Source organism: Panulirus ornatus, chromosome 7 (assembly GCF_036320965.1).
Source record: "Panulirus ornatus isolate Po-2019 chromosome 7, ASM3632096v1, whole genome shotgun sequence".
NCBI lineage: Eukaryota > Metazoa > Arthropoda > Malacostraca > Decapoda > Palinuridae > Panulirus > Panulirus ornatus.
The window spans coordinates 2,423,951-2,446,082 of NC_092230.1; the positions used below are offsets into that span (position 1 = coordinate 2,423,951).

At 39.4% G+C, this 22,132-nt stretch overlaps 1 protein-coding gene across 1 annotated transcript in view; it reads left to right on the plus strand.

The window, feature by feature from the left end:
* The window catches only part of LOC139749652 (uncharacterized), a 239,300-nt gene that overhangs the window by 93,109 nt on the left and 124,059 nt on the right, over positions 1-22,132 (plus strand). The window contains exons 12-15 of the mRNA XM_071663822.1: positions 2,311-2,454; positions 11,600-11,815; positions 15,678-15,795; positions 17,189-17,406. Of these exons, the coding sequence (XP_071519923.1) occupies positions 2,311-2,454; positions 11,600-11,815; positions 15,678-15,795; positions 17,189-17,406 (696 nt within the window). The remainder of the gene's footprint in view (positions 1-2,310; positions 2,455-11,599; positions 11,816-15,677; positions 15,796-17,188; positions 17,407-22,132) is intronic.

Below are 22,132 nucleotides of genomic sequence, written 5' to 3' on the forward strand. Positions count from 1 at the left end.
ATGGCTGCCAACCTGTCAGCTGTTGGGCAGTGAGTCTCAGCATAAGTGGAGCCCCCCAAAATGACCTCTTTACAGAATCTGAACTTGTCTGGGTTTAGAGTTAGGTCATTCTTTCCATACATCTCAAGGAAGTCACACATGCCAGAAGGCTCGTTCCACACTGCTATCATAAAGCAAGGTGTCAATCACATACTTGCATTTGCATGCTGCACCACCTATCATGTTGTCAAAGCATTTGGTATGTGCATCTAAAGCAATACACTGTCCCAGGGAGTTGTGCAGATTCTGAAATCTGTCCCATGGCAAAATGAAGGTAGTGAGCCTCCTGCTGTTCTCATTAAGGTCCTTATGATGGATTCCCCAGAAGGCATCAACAACTTTCTGAGAGGAGTAGAGGGTCACATTAGACTCCAGATGAAAACGAGCATGAATGTGATAAGTCTTCCTTGGGCATTCAGCACTGAGATGATACTCCCTAGTCTGACGGGACTGACCATTTTTTCACCGTTACCACCATGCATGCACACCACTCAGTTGCCTCACTCATGTAGATCTGTTGCAGCAACCAACATCTGATATTGTTGAACAGCTGTTGTTTCACCTCATCCTCTTAATGCTTGGGTACAGACTCTGGAGTGTGGCAAGTGGAAGGCTTCACCCCTACGGTGAGGTGAATATGGTGTGGAGGGCCCATCATGACAGGAGGTGGGCATCTGGTAACGTTGAAGGTAGGTGCTGAGAAGTGCTGCAGGGTCTTGAGGTAGGATGACCTACAGTACTGCCACCATTTGCCCCTGGAATAGGAAATCCGTAGGTACCAGGCCTCATTTCTTTTAGGCAGATGAAGACAGAAAGAACAATTTTGCTGACTTCTGAAGTGTAGACTGGCCCTCTAAGATAATTTTGCACTCAACTGACCACATGGCCTCCATGTTTAGCTTGGCAATGTTAACCTGTGCTCATCAGGCTGAAACTTTTGTATAAGAGGTGGGCTGCTTCCAAGCCCAGTATGCACATGCGAAGTAGACCCACCAACAGGCCTCAGCCTACATGTCTGCGATGGCTTATGTGGGGTGTGTTTCTGGGGCTCCTGTATGACCAGTGTTCACCATGACCTTGAAGAGGTAGCTGAGAGTGATATTAGTCACCTTTACCATGCCCAGAGAGCTTATGTTTCATCTGTCATCATGAGGGATTCTGGTCAAGACTTAACCCTCATGCAACACTTGAAGAGGTGGCCTTTACCCGGGCATGCCCAGCATGAAACTCCCTTACAGAACATTTATTTTTTCCTGGTGGGTGTCGACCCCTATAATCAAACTGCTTTAAGGACCTTTAATGCAGGGATAGGTGACATGGAGGTACAAGAGGGGTCCACCCTTGGCAGCTATCATCAGCTGATTCACTGGCAGTGAAGGTGGATCTCATACTCCTGGCATGCCCACTGCAGCACCCCACAAGCTTCTGAATTCCTGTCAGAAGTGTTTGTATTATGAAATATAAACAAGACTCTTTTTGGTTTACTTAACAAATTAAATTTGCATAGTAGCTAAAATCAAAAGCATAATTGTTAAGCTAATGTAATTGATAATGCTTTTTATAATGTTAACATTATTCTATGAACTGTATAGCAGTAATTCACTTTGATATTGTGCCTTTTTAACCTTCTTGTATATGTTTTACATTTCTTTTCCTACCATTTCTGAATTTTACCATCACAAATCAGATTTTTTTTTAACTCCAAAGGAGTTAAGACATTTCATATCTTCGTATTTCATTAGCTTGAATTATTCATTGTAGTAGCTAATTTCTTGGTCTTGACCATGGCACTTAGAGGAAAATATGTCATAATCTCAGGTGTTTTGACCATATTCTTGTAAGTCTCAGCTGTATAGTCAGAAACTGGGCAAGATTCAAATGGCAGTCAAAATGAAAATACAATCCATTAGAATATTTTGACAAAGCAAAAAATGGATATAGAGGCTGAGAGTAAAAGGATGGGCTAAGTAAAGGGCTAAGGATATAAAGTAGCACAAGGCCTGAGATGTCTTTCCCAGGCCTTAGTCAATGTCCAGGCTAGGGTAGCAGTCTGCATTAGGGAAACCCACCCCATGTTTTCTGCAACTGATTATAAAAAGTGAAACATGCATGAGTGAAACCTTGTTTAATAGTGCCATGCACAATGAAAGCAAGGTTTATTCATTTGTGAATAAAATATTAATGATTTGTTTGTTAAATTCAGTGAAATATTTTGAGGTTGGTAATCATATTTGTATACAGCAAATGAAGCTAACCTTTAGCTTACTGCAGATCAGGATGAGTGTGTGGACATACCCTGTGACCCTGGATGGGAGTGTCACAACACAGCAGGATCCTATCTGTGTCATGAGTTACCTCGTGCCTTCTGCCCGGCTGGATATAAGCCCTCCAATGGCTCAGCCTCAGGCTGTGAAGGTTAGACATTGCCTCCTTGTTTGATATAATGTTGCTCATGATGCCCAAAAAAGTAATGTAGATTTCAGCTTTGTTGTGACCACGTAAGTTGTCACTACTTTCTTAACTTGTGAGATCTACTTTTTGTGTTAAATAATTTCTAGTAATTGAACCAAATTTTTTTTCTTCCTGCTTTTGTGACTGAATCACTTACAATTTACTATTGTGTGCAGTAAGTAAGCTTTAGTAAAGAAATTAGCTACACAGATCATACTTCATGTCAAGAGCTTCAAATTCTTTACATCTATTTCTGTTTACTCAAAGGTAAGTCAGGTTCCTGTGTCATTCTGTGTTTGCTTTGAAGAATGTATGTGAGAAATACTTAGAAAAGCAAATGGATTTGTATGTAGCATTTATGGATCTGGAGAAGGCATATGATAGAGTTGATAGAGATGCTCTGTGGAAGGTACTAAGAATATATGGTGTGGGAGGCAAGTTGTTAGAAGCAGTGAAAAGTTTTTATCGAGGATGTAAGGTATGTGTACGTGTAGGAAGAGAGGAAACTGATTGGTTCTTAGTGACTGTAGGTTTGCGGCAGGGGTGTGTGATGTCTCCATGGTTGTTTAATTTGTTTATGGATGGGGTTGTTAGGGAGGTGAATGCAAGAGTTTTGGAAAGAGGGGCAAGTATGAAGTCTGTTGTGGATAAGAGAGCTTGGGAAGTGAGTCAGTTGTTGTTTGCTGATGATACAGCGCTGGTGGCTGATTCATGTGAGAAACTGCAGACGCTGGTGACTGAGTTTGGTAAAGTGTGTGAAAGAAGAAAGTTAAGAGTAAATGTGAATAAGAGCAAGGTTATTAGGTACAGTAGGGTTGAGGGTCAAGTCAATTGGGAGGTAAGTTTGAATGGAGAAAAACTGGAGGAAGTAAAGTGTTTTAGATATCTGGGAGTGGATCTGGCAGTGGATGGAACCATGGAAGCGGAAGTGGATCATAGGGTGGGGGAGGGGGCGAAAATCCTGGGAGCCTTGAAGAATGTTTGGAAGTCGAGAACATTATCTCGGAAAGCAAAAATGGGTATGTTTGAGGGAATAGTGGTTCCAACAATGTTGTATGGTTGCGAGGTGTAGGCTATGGATAGAGTTGTGCGCAGGAGGGTGGATGTGCTGGAAATGAGATTTTTGAGGACAATATGTGGTGTGAGGTGGTTTGATCGAGTAAGTAATGTAAGGGTAAGAGAGATGTGTGGAAATAAAAAGAGCGTGGTTGAGAGAGCAGAAGAGGGTGTTTTGAAATGGTTTGGGCACATGGAGAGAATGAGTGAGGAAAGATTGACCAAGAGGATATATGTGTCGGAGGTGGAGGGAACGAGGAGAAGTGGGAGACCAAATTGGAGGTGGAAAGATGGAGTGAAAAAGATTTTGAGTGATCGGGGCCTGAACATGCAGGAGGGTGAAAGGCGGGCAAGGAATAGAGTGAATTGGATCGATGTGGTATACTGGGGTCAATGTGCTGTCATTGGATTGAATCAGGGCATGTGAAGCATCTGGGGTAAACCATGGAAAGTTCTGTGGGGCCTGTATGTGGAAAGGGAGCTGTGGTTTCGGGCATTATTGCATGACAGCTAGAGACTGAGTTGTCTTTTCCTAGCGCTACCTCGCACACATGAGGGGGGAGGGGGATGTTATTCCATGTGTGGTGAGGTGGCAATGGAAATAAATAAAGGCAGACAGTATGAATTATGTACATGTGTATATATGTATATGTCTGTGTGTGTATATATATGTGTACATTGAGATGTATAGGTATGTATATTTGCGTGTGTGGACGTGTATGTATATACATGTGTATGGGGCGGGTTGGGCCATTTCTTTTGTCTGTTTCCTTGCGCTACCTCGCAAACACGGGAGACAGCGACAAAGCAAAATAAATAAGAATATCATACTATCTTTTTTTTTTTTTTTTTGATATTTTTGAAAAGTCAGAGCAAATTTAAAAGTTCAAGATCATCTCTTGTGTACAACTGTGGTGCAGTTTTAACTTAGTATCTGGCTCATAGCTGAATTCACCAGTTTTGAGTTATTTGTTCCTTGCATTTTTGTTGATAAATGGGTTAAAGGATAAAAGAGTAAAATTTTCATAAATGTTTTATAAGAAGTCACCCACATAAGTGTGATAAGAGAAAGCTTATTATAGGATGAGAACTGATATAGAAAATTATTTGACCATGAATAGCTCTTGTATTTTAGATGGACAAGGAGAAATATGCAGAATGGATACATTTGCAGAAATTGGAATTTGAAGGGTTTCAGACATAAAGACTCTATGGAAGACTGAATGAGATAAGAAAAAATATTTAGATACTAAAGAAGAGAAGGTTATGAAAGAGTGGTTGAGCATTAATTTTATCTACTTATCTGTCTATCTAGTATATCTCTGACCCCCATCCCCTCATGGAACTCCCATCATGGGGAGAGCCACAGCAAAAGAATCTCCACCTATCCCTGTTATTACATGCCTCCTTTGTATACACCATTCCATGCATTCTTCCACCATTTCAATCTCTCTAGTACATTTTTACTCTTTTTTCCATTTCACAGGTGGTCTTCACCTCGCACCAACCTTTTCAGTCATGCTATAAGTTCCCCGTCTTGTATTCTTCGACATCCCTAAACCACTTCAAAGTATAATGTTTTTCCTGCTCTGCCACACCATAATTCATTCCCTTTGCATTCCCTGCCTTATCAGATCTCTCATAGACCTCTTCATTTCTTAATTTATTCCATCTAGTCATTCAACATGCTCCTCTCAAATAGCTAATTTCCACACCCTGGATTCTTGACCTCTATTAATCATTACATGTCCATGTTTCAGCAGCATAGGTCAAGGTCACAAGAACAATCCTGTCCCTTAATCCTTTCTTCATTCTCATGCTCACACCTCTACCCTTCAACTTTCTCTTCACAGATCCACTGATTCTTCTACTGTGTATTGCTCTCTCCCTTATTTCTTCTTCCATATCACCAAACTTGCTCATGATAGCTTCTAGATACTTGAATTCTCTTGTCTGTTGTAGTCCTTCTCCTCCCATGGCTATAATACAGTTTATTACACTTTCTTCTTTCATTTTGTAGGGTTTTCCAAAATCTATACTTTCACTGTATTTCCATTCAAACACCATTACTTTACTTTTACTCAAATTTACCTATACCTATGCTGACACACATCATTAAAGACACAACGAACTGCAACTCCATTTTCTGCAAACATCACAGTATTTTCTGCAAACAGACTTATCACTGCACCCTTCTCTGCACCTTCTTTCCCTAGTTTTGCTTTCATGTGGTGATAGCAGACAGCTTTACATGCAGGATATGCCAGTGCTAGTAATTAAGTCTTTGCACTGTGTGTGAAGGGAGTTTTACACTCACTGGGCCCCACCTCTTTTGCATTCTCTGTCATACAGCTTATTAATTTTTTTGTTTTGTTTGCACTTTGCATTAACCATTTCTTCTTTCATTTTATTTTTCTCATCCAACATTCTTATTAAAAAAGTACTTCTTCACATCTTATTTTTTTTGTATCATCTAGTTGGTCATTTCCTACATCTCTTGAAGAACTGTTGATAATATACACCATCATTGTGTTTTAAAAACTTAAATGTTTTGCTTAGGTCACCCCTGACTCTTCTTTAATCTAAGATGAGCAAGTTTAATATCTTTAGCTTTCCTTGTAATTCAACTGTCTTAATTCCAGTATTCTATTTGTTGCTCTCCTCAGGACCTTCTCTATTTGCTTTTTGTGCTCCTTAAGGTGTGGTTACCAAACTCGAAGAAGACAGTTTAGTTTTGCCTAATATGAATGTAGTTCCAACATTTGCTGGCAGAGTTGGCTTCCTTAACTATTCTTCTGAGATGGAACTCTAGCAAGAGGTTAGGGTCAGTGTCAACTCCCAAGTTTTTTTTCTCACATATATTCCAACAGCTTATTTCCTGCTAGACATTCATATCAAGGTCTCCATTTGCTGTGACCCATGCTCATTATTTTGAATATACTCAATTTGAACTTTATGAGCCTTTGCATCACCTTTAAACATATTCAGGTAGCAATTCATACCTTCAGGTGAATCATTTATATAGATCAATAAGAGTAATGGTCCCAGAACAGAATCTTAGGGCACACTGCCAGTGACTTTAAGTATTTTGAAAAGGCCCCTCTGACATATGTCATTTGTTTCTCTCCATGAAGATATTCTCCAGTTCATTGAAGGAGTGTTCTCCTCATTCTTGCCAGATCTAACTTCTCGTGTCTGCCATGCAGTGTAGTGTCAAATGCTTCCTATCAGTCCAGATACAAGCAGTTCATCCAGCCTTCTGTTTTCTCCAACACTGAGTGCATTTACTTCTAGAAATCTAAGAGGTTCATTACACTTGACTTTCTTTCCCTGGAACTATGTTATTCTCACCTAGATAATTTTTTCCGCAGAAAGTCATTCATTTGCTTTCTAAGTATCTTTTCCAATACGTTACAGATCACACTTGTTAAGGAGCCTGGTTAGAGACTGGCACCTCCTCCCAGTCTTCTTTCTTATAGATGAATATTAGGTTTGCTCTTTTCCCCTCACTTCCAAGGCATTGTATCATTTTCCAGCAAAGCCTTCAATGTTACAAGTGGTTTGTCAAGAGTATCTTCAACACTTAAGTAGATATTTTATCAGGACCTTGAGTCTAGTTGGATTTAGGCTTTTAAGTATTCTCTTAATGTCTTTTCTAGATTTTTTGTTTTATACTTATTTTCTATTTCCAGCATTAGCAAGGTAGTGCCAGGAACAGATGAAGAATGGCATTATTTACTCACATCCATTCTCTAGCTATATCATGCAGTGCACCACAACCACAGCCCCTATCCACAACCAGGCCCACAGACCTTTTCATGTTTTCTCCCAGCTGTTTCTCATTCACTGGCTCAATCCATCAGCTGCACATCACTCTTACATACTGCATGAATCCAGTTCACCCTACCCTGTGCATGCCTTTCACCCTCCTGCATGCTCAGGCCCTGATTACAATATTTTTTCACTCCATCCTTCCATTTTCAGTCTGGTCTCCCCATTCTTGTCCCTTACACCTGTGACGCATATATCCTCATTGTCCAGTTTTCTCACTCATTCTCTCCATACATTCACACCATTTCATGAGAACTTCTTCAGGTCTCTCAACCACACTTTTCTTATTACAGCACCTCTCTCTTACCTTTATTACGTCCTCAGTAAAACCACATCACACCACATATTATGTTCAGACATTTCATTTTCAACACATTCACCCTCCTTTGCACATCCTCATCTGTTATCCTTGCCTTACATACATACATCACAGGGACTACTTTACCTCCAAAAATACCATTTTTGCCCTCCCAGATAATGACCTCTCTTTCCATACATTCCTCATTGCTCCTTGAACCTTACCTTCTCACCCACCATGTGACTAACTTCTTCCATGGTTCCCTTCATTGTCATATTCACTCTCGGGTACCTGAAACACCTCACTTCCTTCATATTTCTCCATTCAGATTCACACAACAAACAACCCATCCTTCTACCCAGCTAAACCTAATAACTTTGCTTTTATTCACATATACTTTCAACTTCCTCTTTTCACATTTCCAAACTCCCTAACCATATCAGCACTCAGGTATTGCATCACTATATGTGCTCCTTATTAATTCGTACTTGTTTACTAAAGTCTTTCTTTCATATCCCTATGTTTCTATTCATGTCATACTCTTGTCATGCAATTGCTGTTTCATATCCCTAAGTCCATGTGAAAGTTGGAGCCAGTTTAAGTATTATAGTCATGTTGCAAGCCAGTTTCTTTTTGCAAATTCAGTATGCAATTGCATTATTGTAACCAATAAGGTTAGGAGGTGCTGTTAATGCAGTACAGGTCCAGAATTAGGAAAAGCCACCCAGCCTTTTTATGGTGACCTTGTTGATACACCCTTAGTGGTGGAACAGAGAGGGAAGGCAATGCCCAACTCCATCAAGGCAATAGTAGTAGTAGTTTTTTAAATACAAACACTTGAGATGTGCTGAGGTTTTAGTTTTTTGGACAGTTTGGTAGCCCTGCTGCATCTGGGAAACACTGTGCTAGAGTTGCTTTCACTAGTGGTCTGTCAAGAGTGAGGCATAGGAGTCTAAGAAGCAGCACTGGAGTCTACCAGTTATGCCAGGGAGTAAAAGGGATGAGAAAAGGGTAATGTCTCTGAATGTATGCAGGGAAAAGAGATTACTGGGAGGGGCATAGGATTAGTAAGAGGACCATCAAGGGTGAAAGGAATGTTAGTCATCCATGGTGGAGTTAGAGAAACAGGAACTAAAGAGAGTTACTTTTTCTTGAGGAGAGACAACTGCAGGACTGTAGAATGGAAACATGAAGGAAAGGTGGAGTGACAAAAATTGTTTATAATGCCCTTAGTCAAAGACCAGAAAGACCTATCAGTGGATGATGATAAGTTATTGCACTCCCTTTGTATTAAGGAACTCATCACCTCATGGATAATGCACTTACCATGATTACGGACACTGATGAATGCTGAATGGGAATTAGAAAAAGAGTTTTCCAAATCCAATAAGCCCTTGCCTGAATAGTCTCAGGACAGGAGTGGATGAACCATGGGTTGGAAGAAGAGGTCATCTTGGAAGCATAGGGGATTTATGCTTCCATTCCTGCAACAATAACCTCTGCTATGTGATTAGTGGAGAAAGAAGCATCTCCACATAAGAGAAAATAATTCACTTAAGGAAAGTCGGAAAAGAATGTTTGTACGTTATTCCAATCAGCCACTTATTGAATGCCAATATGTGTGTTTAAATGGATGCTGGATGAGAAGGTACCATTATAGTAGATACATTTATGAAAGTGTGATCAAATGAACCAAGTGGTTGAAAGATTATGTATTTACAGCAGGATGGATTAGAGATGAAAGACAAATCCAGAATATTAGGAAAGTGGTCACAGTCATCAGGAACATGGGTAGGATGGGAGATATTTGCTCTAGATCATTGAGAATGGAGGATATGAGGCTTCAATCCCCTCACCATCCATACGGGAGGAATTCAGCCTTTCCCTATGGTAAATGTTGAAATCTTTGAAGGAGAGCATCTCAGCTTTCGGATGAGAGGATGCCATAGTCTCATAGCAGGAGTTTAGATAGTCAAAGGAAAATATAGAATTTGTATGGTTAAGAGAGCAATAGGCAAAAAGTGTGGTAGTTGGGAGACAAACCAAAGTGTGGTAGTTGGGAGACAAACCTTGATCCACGTAATATGAGAGTTTGGGGCTCAAGGTCCTTGAGGCATGCAACAGGTACGGTGATGTTGAAGTAATCACAAACACCACCTTTGAACTAGAAATGTGAATGAAAATTATATTTGGATATGAAAAAGGGGTTAGTGAGAACAACATTAGACAACTAGGTCTCAGAGAGAAGTTAGATATTAGGAGAGGCACTAGACAGATGGTGTTCTCCTAATAGGAGACCATGAATATTGGTCTAGTGAATAGATAAAGAGGAAGGTCTATCAAAGAGGGAAATGTTGTGGAAGAGGCTACTGCCTGAATTCTCCCTCTCTGGCAGTAGAGTCAGGAGGAAATCCAGAGATTCTTAACACCCCTTGATACTGGGACCTATGAGCCATAGATTTATCGGACTCTTTCATGATTATATTAAGAAATGACTATGCAGATAGGAGACGCAAGAGAACGTATGTGAAGAAAACATGAGAGGTGTATGGTGCTTGTAAGTAGAAGACAGGAGGACTAGGTCAGTAGGCTCATTTTGATGAAAAAGAAAGTAAGACTGGCAATCCTAACATGGAGGGTGTAAGTTAGTTCCTGCCACTTCTTTAACACTTCTCTGTCAGGACAGTAGTATCACTGTGAGTGGCTACTGTTAGCCTACTACTACCTACTACAAGTGCTGCTGTGTTACTGATTGAATATGATCTACAGAAACTACCTATTACAAGTACTGCTATGTTATAGATTGAATAGGATTTACAGAATTAGATTTTATATACACTTGGAGATTATTCTTTGAGCTGTAGAGAAATCATTTCAGTTTCTTTCACACCAGTTTTGTTAAGTGTTCATATTATCATCCTCCTTTGTATCTTTCATTTTTCTCATGTAACAAAGAAGTTCCAAGTTATTATTATTATTATTATTATTATTATTATTATTATTATTATTATTATTATTATTATTATTATATTATTATTATTATTTATTAGTATAATTATTATACTTTGTCGCTGTCTCCTGCAATAGCGAGGTAGCGCAAGGAAACAGATGAAAGAATGGCCCAACACCCCCACATACACTCCCTCCACCTCTGACACATATATCCTCTTTGTCAATCTTTCCTCACTCATTCTTTCCATTTGACCAAACCATTTCAAAACACCCTCCTCTACTTTTTCAACCACACTCTTTTTATTACCATACGTATCTCTTACCCTTTCATTACTTACTCGATCAAACCACCTCACACCACATATTGTCCTCAAACATCTGATTTCCAACACATCCACCCTCCTCCACACAACTTTATCTATAGCCCACGCATTGCAACCATAAAACATTGTTGGAACTACTATTCATTCAGACACACTCATTTTTGCTTTCTGAGTTAAGGAAAAATATTTTTAACTGAAAGAGAAGAGAAAAGCATATTTTATAAAGTCTAATGTAACAAATTTATATTAAGATAACAAATGCAATTACTCACTGTGATGTAATCATTCCATATTTATGAGAAGGCTTGCTTTCCTCTGCTGAACTGTTATGAAGGTTCTCAGAATACTAAAGAATCACAAAATCAGTGGGGAAAAAAAAGGTAATTAACTAACTCTGGCTCAATACAGCTGGTTTATGAAAGACAATTGCTAGGAAATGCTGAATAATTTGTTACGTTTTTTTACCATTTAGTTTGCAAAAATCTGCTTATCATGAATTGATAGCATTGTCCATTGTGCATCCTTCAAACTTTCTCAGTCAGAGTGAAGAAATTGATGTGCCCATGCCAGACAGATTATCTGTACATATACTGAATGCATCAGGTAACATTGCAGTTTAGTTTGAACATCATTTTTTACTCTTGCACAGATGTTGATGAATGTGTAGAGGGTCTGCATACCTGCCACTCTGATAACGAGATATGCATCAATGAGATTGGCAAATATCGATGTGAGGCCTTTAGCATCAGTGACGTTGCCGACAAAAGTAAATCCTTTGAAATTCTTACCTATGCTACTTTCCAGACTCCTGTTCAGGATTGTCCAGAGGGTTTTGGTTTTGACCTCAATACCAGTCAGTGTCTTGGTAAGTGGTGTTTTAAGGTCTTTTTTATGTAAAACTTTGTTTATTCTGATCTTTTATTTCAAAACTTACCCACAAAGTCATTGAAATTGATGTAGCTTTTAGTAGAATTAGAATTCAAGTGATTCAAAAATTTTAAGAAAGTAATTTAAAGGGTTGTAAGTGTTTTTCATGAGGGTAAGAACTGTGATAGGAATAAAGTATTTGTATAGATTTTTGTCTCCTTATAGTTGATAGAATTATTCCTAAGGTTAGGGGAGAAAGAATGCTACTCTCATATCTCTTTTATCTTATAAAAGGCAACTTTAGTGGGCTGGGAGTGAAATTGAAACAGCATCACTATCCCCTGTGTAAGCAAGATAGTGCCAGGAAACAGAAGAAAAAGGGCCACACCCACTCACACTCATTCTCTAGCTCTCATGTATAATGTACAAAAACCACAGCTCACTATCCACATCCAGGCCCCACAGACCTTTCCATAGTTTACCCAAGATATTTCACATTCCCTGGTTCAATCCATTGACAGCACGTCGACCCTAGTATACTGCATCGTTCCAATTCATTCTAATCCTTACACACCTCTCACCTTCTTGCATTTTCAAGCCCTGATTGCTCAAAATCTTTTTCACTCCATCCTTCCTCCTCCAATTTGGTCTCCTGCTTCTCCTTGAACCCTTCACCTCTTACACATATATACTCTTTGCCAACCTTTCCTCGCTCATTCTCTCCATGTATGTTCAGACTATTTCAACACACTTTCTTCTCTGTCAACCACTAATTCAATTTCTATACATCTCTCTTATCCTTTCATCACTTATTCGCTCAAACCACCTCACACTACATTTTGTCCTCAAATATTTCATTTCCAACACATCCACCCTCCTCTGTACACCCATATATATAGTCCATGCCTCTCAACCAAATGATATTTTTGAAGCTACTAATCCTTTAGACATACCCATTTTTGCTCTCTCAGATAATGTTCTCTCATTCCACACATTAATCATTGCTCCCAGAACCTTTGCCCCCTCCCCAACTACTCACATCCACTTCCATGGTTCCATTCACTACCAAGTCCAGTCCCAGATATTGAAAAGACATCACTTCCTCCAATTTTCCTCCATCCAAACTTACATCCCAACTAATTTGGCCCTCAACCCCGCTGAACCTAATAACCTTGCTCTTATTCACATTTACTCTCAACTTTCTCCTTTCACACACTTTTCCAAACTCAGTCACCAGCTTCAGCTACAAGTGCTGTATCATCATTGAACAACAATTGAGACACTTCCCAGGCCCTCTAATCCCAACAGACTGCATACTCGTCCCTCCCTCTGAAACTCTTGCATTTGCCTCCCTAACCACTCCATCCATAAACAAATTAAACAACCATGGTGACATCACACACCCCCACTGCAGACTGACCTTCAGTGGAAACCAATCACTCTCCTCTCATCCTACTCGTACACATGCATTACACCCTTGATAAAAACTACTCACTGCTTCTAGCAGCTTATCTCCTACACCATATATTCTCAAAACCTTCTACAAAGCATCTCTATCACCCCTATCGTATGCCTTCTCCCGATCCATAAATGCTACATACAAATCCATCTGTTTTTCTAAGTATATCTCACATATGATCTTCAAAGTAAACACCAAATTCACACATCCTCGTTCTTGAACAGGAACTCGTAGTTGTATAAGATACATTAAGTAACCAGGTTTTTATCTTACCTTCTTTACTTACTTCACTAAATACTGATGAGTGTAGTACAGGTCTTGATATTGTTCAGTGTCAGTAGAAAGGTGTATTAACACTTTTGGTGGGTATATGTGTAGGTATCATTGCTGTTCTGCTGGATAAACTGTAGATCCAACCACTGGGGAATGTAATGGTAATGTAAAAGATTCTTACCACCTCTGTAATAAGCTCTTATCATTTCCACATCTAGGCCAAGATAATATAGGGAACTTTCCTTTGATAAATCCAATCTATTTTCCATAAACTTTATCATGCATAAGTACAGTAATATTTCTACAGTTTTTCTTATTCTTCCTGCCAGTGTTCATTTTCATCAGTACTTTGGGTGCAATTTTCCCATTTTTAAAGGTGTTGAAAAATTTATATCCCTAACCCACAAAGCCATGTATTCTTGTGCAATAGATTCAGTTTATCATAGAACAAGATTTTGCTTATTTACTACTATGACAAGGGATGTGATTAGGATTGGCTGATATGGTAATCCTTCCCTCAGACAGCTAAGGTAGGATATTCACTTCCTTCTTTTGTCTTTTCCTCTTATGTAACCTTACTCCCTTCAAGGGTAAGGTCTACAGACACTTGCAGAGCTCTGATTAATTTCTGCTTTCTTTCCCCTTAACATCTTTCTTTCACCTGAGATGGTCTTGAATGGTGCATTTTATTGCTTGTGCAATTTTGGTTTCTTTTAGAAAAAAGAACTAAGCAATAGATCTTAGGAAGCAGAAAATTAAAAAATACAGTCAGAACACACACATGGCAAGAGGATGAAGCAGTCTCACTAGAACTGTAGATAGGGTGGGAGTGTCAGATAATGGTGATATCAGACTAATAGTTATGTATCCATATGTGGATGGGTCAATAGTTGATGATAAGGAACTGGAATTCAGGGATCTTACAAGGGAAAGTGCACCTGATATTATTGGAGTCATGGAAACTAAGCTTACCAAAGAGATAAGGGAGTCATAGAGTCACACATATTTAGAATGTAAACTGGAAAATTTTCCATACTTGCATTTTACATAGCATACTAGGATGAGGGGGGACTGATACACTGTCATTACTAGACCTTATCTTCACTCTTACTGCCATGGATATTGAGAACATTATATGTACTGTACATTAGTGTGAAGAAGTGATCATGCAATGCTCAAGTTTGAGTATGTAGTAAAAGGGCGTATTGAAAGAGCAGAGGTAACACAGATAATAATGGAAACTACAGAAATCTCAAATATTTCTTCGGTAATGAAGATTAGGAAATGGAGTTCATTGGCCAGGAGTCAGGGCATTGTGTTGAAAAGTTCAGTGATATCTACTGTAAAAGAATAGAAGCATAGGTACCTCAAGCCTCAGATACAGAGGGAATGGTAAGAAAGAGGAAGGAAGGGTGTCATGAAAAAATGTCATAAAGCAAAAAGCTTCAAGACATGCAGTGGCAAAGATGTAGATGGCACTTTAGCCAGCTAGTATTGTCAAGGTATAAGGAAGTGTGGAATGAGTATAGCCCTCACACTAACCCTAGATTTTACCCACCAGGCATAGCTGAACCAATGTTTTCCATTCCTCATGAGCTTTCTTTCACTAAGAGCCAGAACATCCCAGTTCCTTATCTCAAATATAATGTATATTTCTCTTCATATACTAATTACATCCAAGCACATTGACATCCCAGCTTGAGCATTTATGGTGTATTGCTCACTAAATGCTTTTCCCTATTCCTGCCCTTTGAAAAAGAAATGCAAGGAGGGGATGGTTTCCAGCCCTCTACTCATGACCCCTTGATTTGCTATGTACAACATGTGGGTGACATTTGGATAGTATTCCTGGGAATAGATAGAATAAATGTATAAATGTATGAATATGTATTTCAGTGTCAAAACTGTTCAGAGGATCAGGAACAAATGAAAGGTATTCACTATTTCTGATGAATTTATATTATGGAATTTTGGTAATTTAGGTAAGAAGTAGAGAATTACAGAGCTGAACATGTATGTGGCAAAGCATAAAGATATACATTTTGCTAAGTGTGAGTATATTCCTTAAGCATATCAATAGGTAAGCCCACTTTTGCATGATTTTTGTGTAACAGAATCTTCCCTGTAGATGTGGATGAATGTGCTGTTGGCAGAGCAAGCTGTCTCCCTGGTCAGGTTTGCTTGAATACCGAGGGAGCCTATGAGTGCCGAGTTGAATGTCAGGATGGCTTTAGATATGACCCTTCGTGAGTACTCATTTCAGTTGTCTATGTTTTTATCATTATTATTATCATTATTATTATTATTATTATTATTATTATTATTATTATTATTATTATTGTTATCATTATTATTATTATTATTATTATTATTATTATTATTATTATTATTATTATTATTCTCGTAGCGCCAGGAAACAAATGAAGAAAGAATGGCCCATCCATTCATATACACATATGTATATACATAAGCACCCATACATGCATATATGCATACATATACATCTACATATCAACATATACATACACATACGCAGGCATATATATGAATACACATGTACATATTCATACTTGCTTGCCTTTGTCCATTCCTGGCGCTACCCCATCCCACAGGAAACAATATTGCTACCGCCTACTTCAGCGAGGTAGCGTCAGGAAAACAGACATTTGTTCAGTCCCTAACTGTCATGTGTAATGCACCGAAACCACAGCTCCCTACCACATCCCGGCCCCACAGACCTTTCTATACCCTGGTTCACTCCATTGACAGCACGTCAACCCTGGTATACCACATCATTCCAATTCATTCTAGTCCTTGCACCCCTTTCACCCTCCTGTATGTTTAGGCCCCGGTTGCTCAAAATCTTTTTCACTCCATCCCTACACCTGGAATTTGGTTTCCCGCTTCTCCTTGTTCCCTCCATTTCTGATGCATATGTCCTCTCCTCTTTCATTCTCTCCATATGTCCAAACCATTTCACCACACCTCTTCTGTTCTCTCAACCACACTATTTTTATTTCCACACATCTCTCTTACCCTTTCATTACTTACTCAATGAAACCACCTCACACCACTCACTGTCCTCAGACATTTCATTTCCAACATATTCACCCTCCTCTGTACAACCCTATCTATAGCCCATGTCTCGCAACCATATACCATTATTGGAACTACTATTCTTTCAAACATGAGGTGAGGTTGTTTGATCAATTAGGTAATGAAAGGGTAAGAGAGATTTGTGGTAGAAAGAATAGTGATTTTGAGAGAGCAGAAGAGGGTGTGTTGAAATAGTTTGGACATATGGAGAGAATGAGTGAGGAAGGGATGACAAAGAGGATATATGTGTCTAAAGTGGAGGGAACAAGGAGAAGCAGGAGACCAGATTGGAGGTGAAAGGATGGAGTGAAAAAGATTTTGAGTGATCAGGGGTTGAACATGCAGGAGAGTGAAATGCATGTGTGTATATATGTGTATGTGAGTGGATGGGTCTTTCTTCATCCTTTTCCTGGTGCTTCCTTGCTAATGCAAAAAATGGCAATCAGATATAATAAATGATTGAAAAGTAATAAATAACTTTATTAATATTGATACATAATTAGTCAGCTCTTTTAAACTGTAAAGATGTAATATTTCTCTTAGAGATGCTGCTGTGTGTGTAGACATAAATGAATGCCTAGAATCTCCGTGTGGATTTGGAAAGGAATGTTCCAACACAGAGGGCTCTTTTAAGTGCATTGCTGCCACTACATCAAGTAGCATCAGGAAAACATCCAGAACCACTACCACAACAACTACAAGTAGACCTACCACCTGTCCATCTGGCCTTAGAAGAAATCTTAATAGTTTGAAATGTGAAGGTTAGTTTGATTTAATTAGTGATAGAATTAACCAGGCTGTTTTCTGTTATCTTCAGTCTTAATAAGTTTGGATAGTTCATGTACATAAAGTATCATCAGAGGATGCTGATATTTTGCTTATTTTTAGATATATTGTGGAGATGCATTTTCATGGCAAATGTATCTCTGCTTCTAGTGCCATATCCTTTTGGTGGCTTTTGTAATTCATTCATATTCATGGGAATGTTCCTTTTTGTATGATGACCTTGAAACTGTTGATGAATCTTTCTCTACAGGTCTGTCTGTATATATCAGTCTTTTCAAGTGTTTGCATATAGGTAGGTATGAATTCTCTTTTCCATCTATTACTTATAACTTTATCCCCATTTTGTTGCAGCAGGTTGTAAACAGCAGCTGTCTAGGGTAGGTATGTCATCCTGATGAAATGTTAAAGTGCTGCTTGAAGTCACTTTACACTGTCTGTCAGGGTTGCTCATCTCACTTTGTTTATTGAAACTGAATTATTAGGTTAGTTTGAATACCAAAAAGGACCAAAGAGAAGCCTTTAATTAGTGAAAAGAACTTTCAGAAAAATTATGAAATATTTGTGTGATTAAGATAATTTTGTGAGAAGAGAACAAAACAAAATTTTTGTGTACACTCTCCTAATATCCTGGATTTGTTTTTCACCTCTAGTCCATCTTGCTGTAAATACACAGTCTTACCTCCAGTTGGTTCATCAAATCACACTCTCATAAATGTATCTGTTCTGATGGCACTTCCTCCTTCATCAGCCTCTTCTAAAAGTAAACACTAGCACCTGAACAAAGCTGACTGGAATAGCTTACATAACTTCTTTTCTGACTTTCCTTTGGTAAACTACTGACTCTTATGTGGTGATCCTTCTGTCTCTGCCAAACGTATAGCAGAAATTATTCTTGCAGGAATGGAAGCATTTATCCCCTCTTCCTCTAAGACTAATTCTTCATCCAATCCATGGTTCAGCCATTCCTGTTCTGAGGCCATTCAGACAAGGGATCAGGCAATTGAGCTCAGAAAAACTCTCCTTCCCCTAGCTCCTATTCAACTTTTATCTGCCCATAATTGCTTCAAGCACGTTGTCTGTGAGGCAAAGTGTTCCTTTATTCAAAAGAAATGCACAAACCTCTCCTTGTCATCCACTGATACATCTTTCTGGTCTCTAGCTAAGGGCATCTAACAACTTCTGTCACTCTACCTTTGCATGGAGAAAAATTGGAGGAAGTGGAGTATTTTAGATATAATGCAGTGAACTTAGCAGTGGATGGAACCATAAAAACAGAAGAGAGTCATAGGGTGGGGGAGGGGGCGAAGGTTCTGGGAGTGATGAAGAATGTTGGAAGGAGAGAACATTATCTCAGAGAGCAAAAATGGGTATATTTAAAGGAATAGTAGTTCCAACATATCCCTGGGGATAGGGGAGAAAGAATACTTCCCACATATTCCCTGCGTGTCGTAGAAGGTGACAAAAAGGGGAGGGAGCGGGTGGCTGGAAATCCTCCCCTCTCTTGTTTTTTTTTAATTTTCCAAAAGAAGGAACAGAGAATGGGGTCAGGTGAGGATATTCCCTCTAAGGCCCAGTTCTCTGTTCTTAACGCTACCTCGCTAACGCGGGAAATGGCAAATAGTATGAAGTAGTTCCAACAATATTATATGGTTGCGAGGCATGGGCCATTGATAGGGTTGTTTGGAGGAGGATGGACGTGTTGGAAAATGAAATGTTTGAGGACAATATGTGGTGTGAGGTGGTTTGATCGAGTAAGTAATGAAAGGGTAAGAGATGTGTGTAAATAAAAAGAATGTGGTTGTGAGAGCAGAAGAGGGTGTGTTGAAATGGTTTCAACATATGGAGAGAATGAGTGAGGAATGATTGACAAAGAGGATATATGTGATTGACAAAGAGGATATATGTGTCAGAGGTGGAGGGAACAAGGAGAAGCAGGAGACAAATTGGAGGTGGAAGGATGGAGTGAAAAAGATTTTGAGTGATCAGGACTTGAACATACAGGAGTTTGTTAAGCACATGGATAACCCTATCTTAGAGTTATGGGATTAATTCAAACACCTGTATTAGAACTTCTTATAGTACAAGAAATAGAGAGTACAAAATAACAGAAGTTCATTAATTGGGCACAAATTTACGTTAATACTTAACATTCAATATTCCAGGTAAGATTTCAAACCAGGAGATCTCTTTCCTTTATGACAGTTTGAATCTAGAAACATGATTCAAGTGGAAGGTAAGTTGCTAGAAGCAGTGAAAAGTTTTTACCAAGGATGTAAGGCATGTGTACGAGTAGGAAGAGAGGAAATTGATTTGTTCCCAGTGAATGCCAGTTTGCGGCAGGGGTGCGTGATGTTTCCAGAGTTATTTAATTTGTTTATGGATGGGGTGGTTAGGGAGGTGAATGCAAGAATTTCAGAGAGAGGATTAAATATGCAGTCTATTCTGGATGAGAGGGCTTGGGGAGTGAGTCAGTTGCTGTTTGCTGATGGTACAGCACTGGTGGCTGATTTGGGCGAGAAACTGCAGAAATTGGTGACTGAGTTTGGTAAAGTGTGTGAAAGAAGAAAGCTGAGAGTAAATGTGAGTAAGAGCAAGGTTATTAGGTTCAGTAGGGTTGAGGTTTTTTTTTTTTTTTTTTTTTTCCAAAAGAAGGAACAGAGAAGAGGTCCAGGTGAGGATATTCCCTTAAAGGCCCAGTCCTCTGTTCTTAACGCTACCTCGCTATCGCGGGAAATAGCGAATACTATGAAAAAAAAAAAAAGTTTGAATGGAAAAGAACTGGAGGAAGTGAAGTGTTTTGAATGTCTGGGAGTGGATTTAGCAGCAGATGGAACCACAGAAGCGGAATTGAGTCACAGGGTGGGGGAGGGGGCGAAGGTTCTGTAAGCATTGAAGAATGTGTAGAATGCGAGAACATTATCTTGGAGAGCAAAAATGGGTATTTTGAAGAAATAGTGTTTCCAACAATGTTATGTGGTTGTGAGACATGGGCTATACATAGGGTGCATGTGTTGGAAATGAAATGTTTGAGGACAGTATGTGGTGTGAGATGATTTGATTGAGTAAGTAATGAAAGGCTAAGAAATGTTTAGTAATGAAAAAAGTGTGGTTGAGAGAGTAGAAGAGGGAGTATTGAAATGTTTTGGTCTCATGGAGAGAATGAGTGAGGAAAGATTGACAAAGAGGATATATGTGTCAGAGGTGGAGGGAACAAGGAGAAGCGGGAGACCAAATTGGAGGTGGAAGGATGGAGTGAAAAAGATTTTGAACGATCGGGGCCTGAACATACAGGAGGGTGAAAGGCATGCAAGGAATAGAGTGAATTGGAACGATGTGATATACCGGGGTCAACATGCTGTCAATGGATTGAACTAGGGCATGTGAAGGATCTGGGGTAAACCATGGAAAGTTTTGTGGGGCCTTTTTGTGGAAAGGGAGCTGTGGTTTTGGTGGATTATTACATGACAGCTAGAGACTGAGTGTGAACGAATGTGGATTTGTTGTTTTTTCCTCGCGCTACCCTGCATGTGTGTGTGGGTAGGGGGGTGCCATTTCATGTGTGGTGAGGTGGCAATGGGAATGGATGAAGGCAGCAAGTATGAATATGTACTTGTGTATATATGTATATGTCTGTGTATGTATATGTATGTATACATTGAAATGTATAGGTTTGTATATGTGCGTGTGTAGACATTTATGCATATGCATATGTATGTGGGTTGGTCGGGCCATCCTTTCCTCTGTTTCCTTGCGCTTCCTCGCTAACGCGGAAGACAGCGACTAAGTATAATGAATAATAATGAATATATATATATATATTGGCGGAATGTGTGCATAGTGCCATTGTACAAAGGCAAAGGGGATAAGAGTGAATGCTCAAATTACAGAGGTATAAGTTTGTTGAGTATTCCTGGTAAATTATATGGGAGGGTATTGATTGAGAGGGTGAAGGCATGTACAGAGCATCAGATTGGGGAAGAGCAGTGTGGTTTCAGAAGTGGTAGAGGATGTGTGGATCAGGTGTTTGCTTTGAAGAATGTATGTGAGAAATACTTAGAAAAGCAAATGGATTTGTATGTAGCATTTATGGATCTGGAGAAGGCATATGATAGAGTTGATAGAGATGCTCTGTGGAAGGTATTAAGAATATATGGTGTGGGAGGAAAGTTGTTAGAAGCAGTGAAAAGTTTTTATCGAGGATGTAAGGCATGTGTACATGTAGGAAAAGAGGAAAGTGATTGGTTCTCAGTGAATGTAGGTTTGCGGCAGGGGTGTGTGATGTCTCCATGGTTGTTTAATTTGTTTATGGATGGGGTTGTTAGGGAGGTAAATGCAAGAGTTTTGGAAAGAGGGGCAAGTATGAAGTCTGTTGGGGATGAGAGAGCTTGGGAAGTGAGTCAGTTGTTGTTCGCTGATGATACAGCGCTGGTGGCTGATTCATGTGAGAAACTGCAGAAGCTGGTGACTGAGTTTGGTAAAGTGTGTGGAAGAAGAAAGTTAAGAGTAAATGTGAATAAGAGCAAGGTTATTAGGTACAGTAGGGTTGAGGGTCAAGTCAATTGGGAGGTGAGTTTGAATGGAGAAAAACTGGAGGAAGTGAAGTGTTTTAGATATCTGGGAGTGGATCTGGCAGCGGATGGAACCATGGAAGCAGAAGTGGATCATAGGGTGGGGGAGGGGGCAAAAATTCTGGGGGCCTTG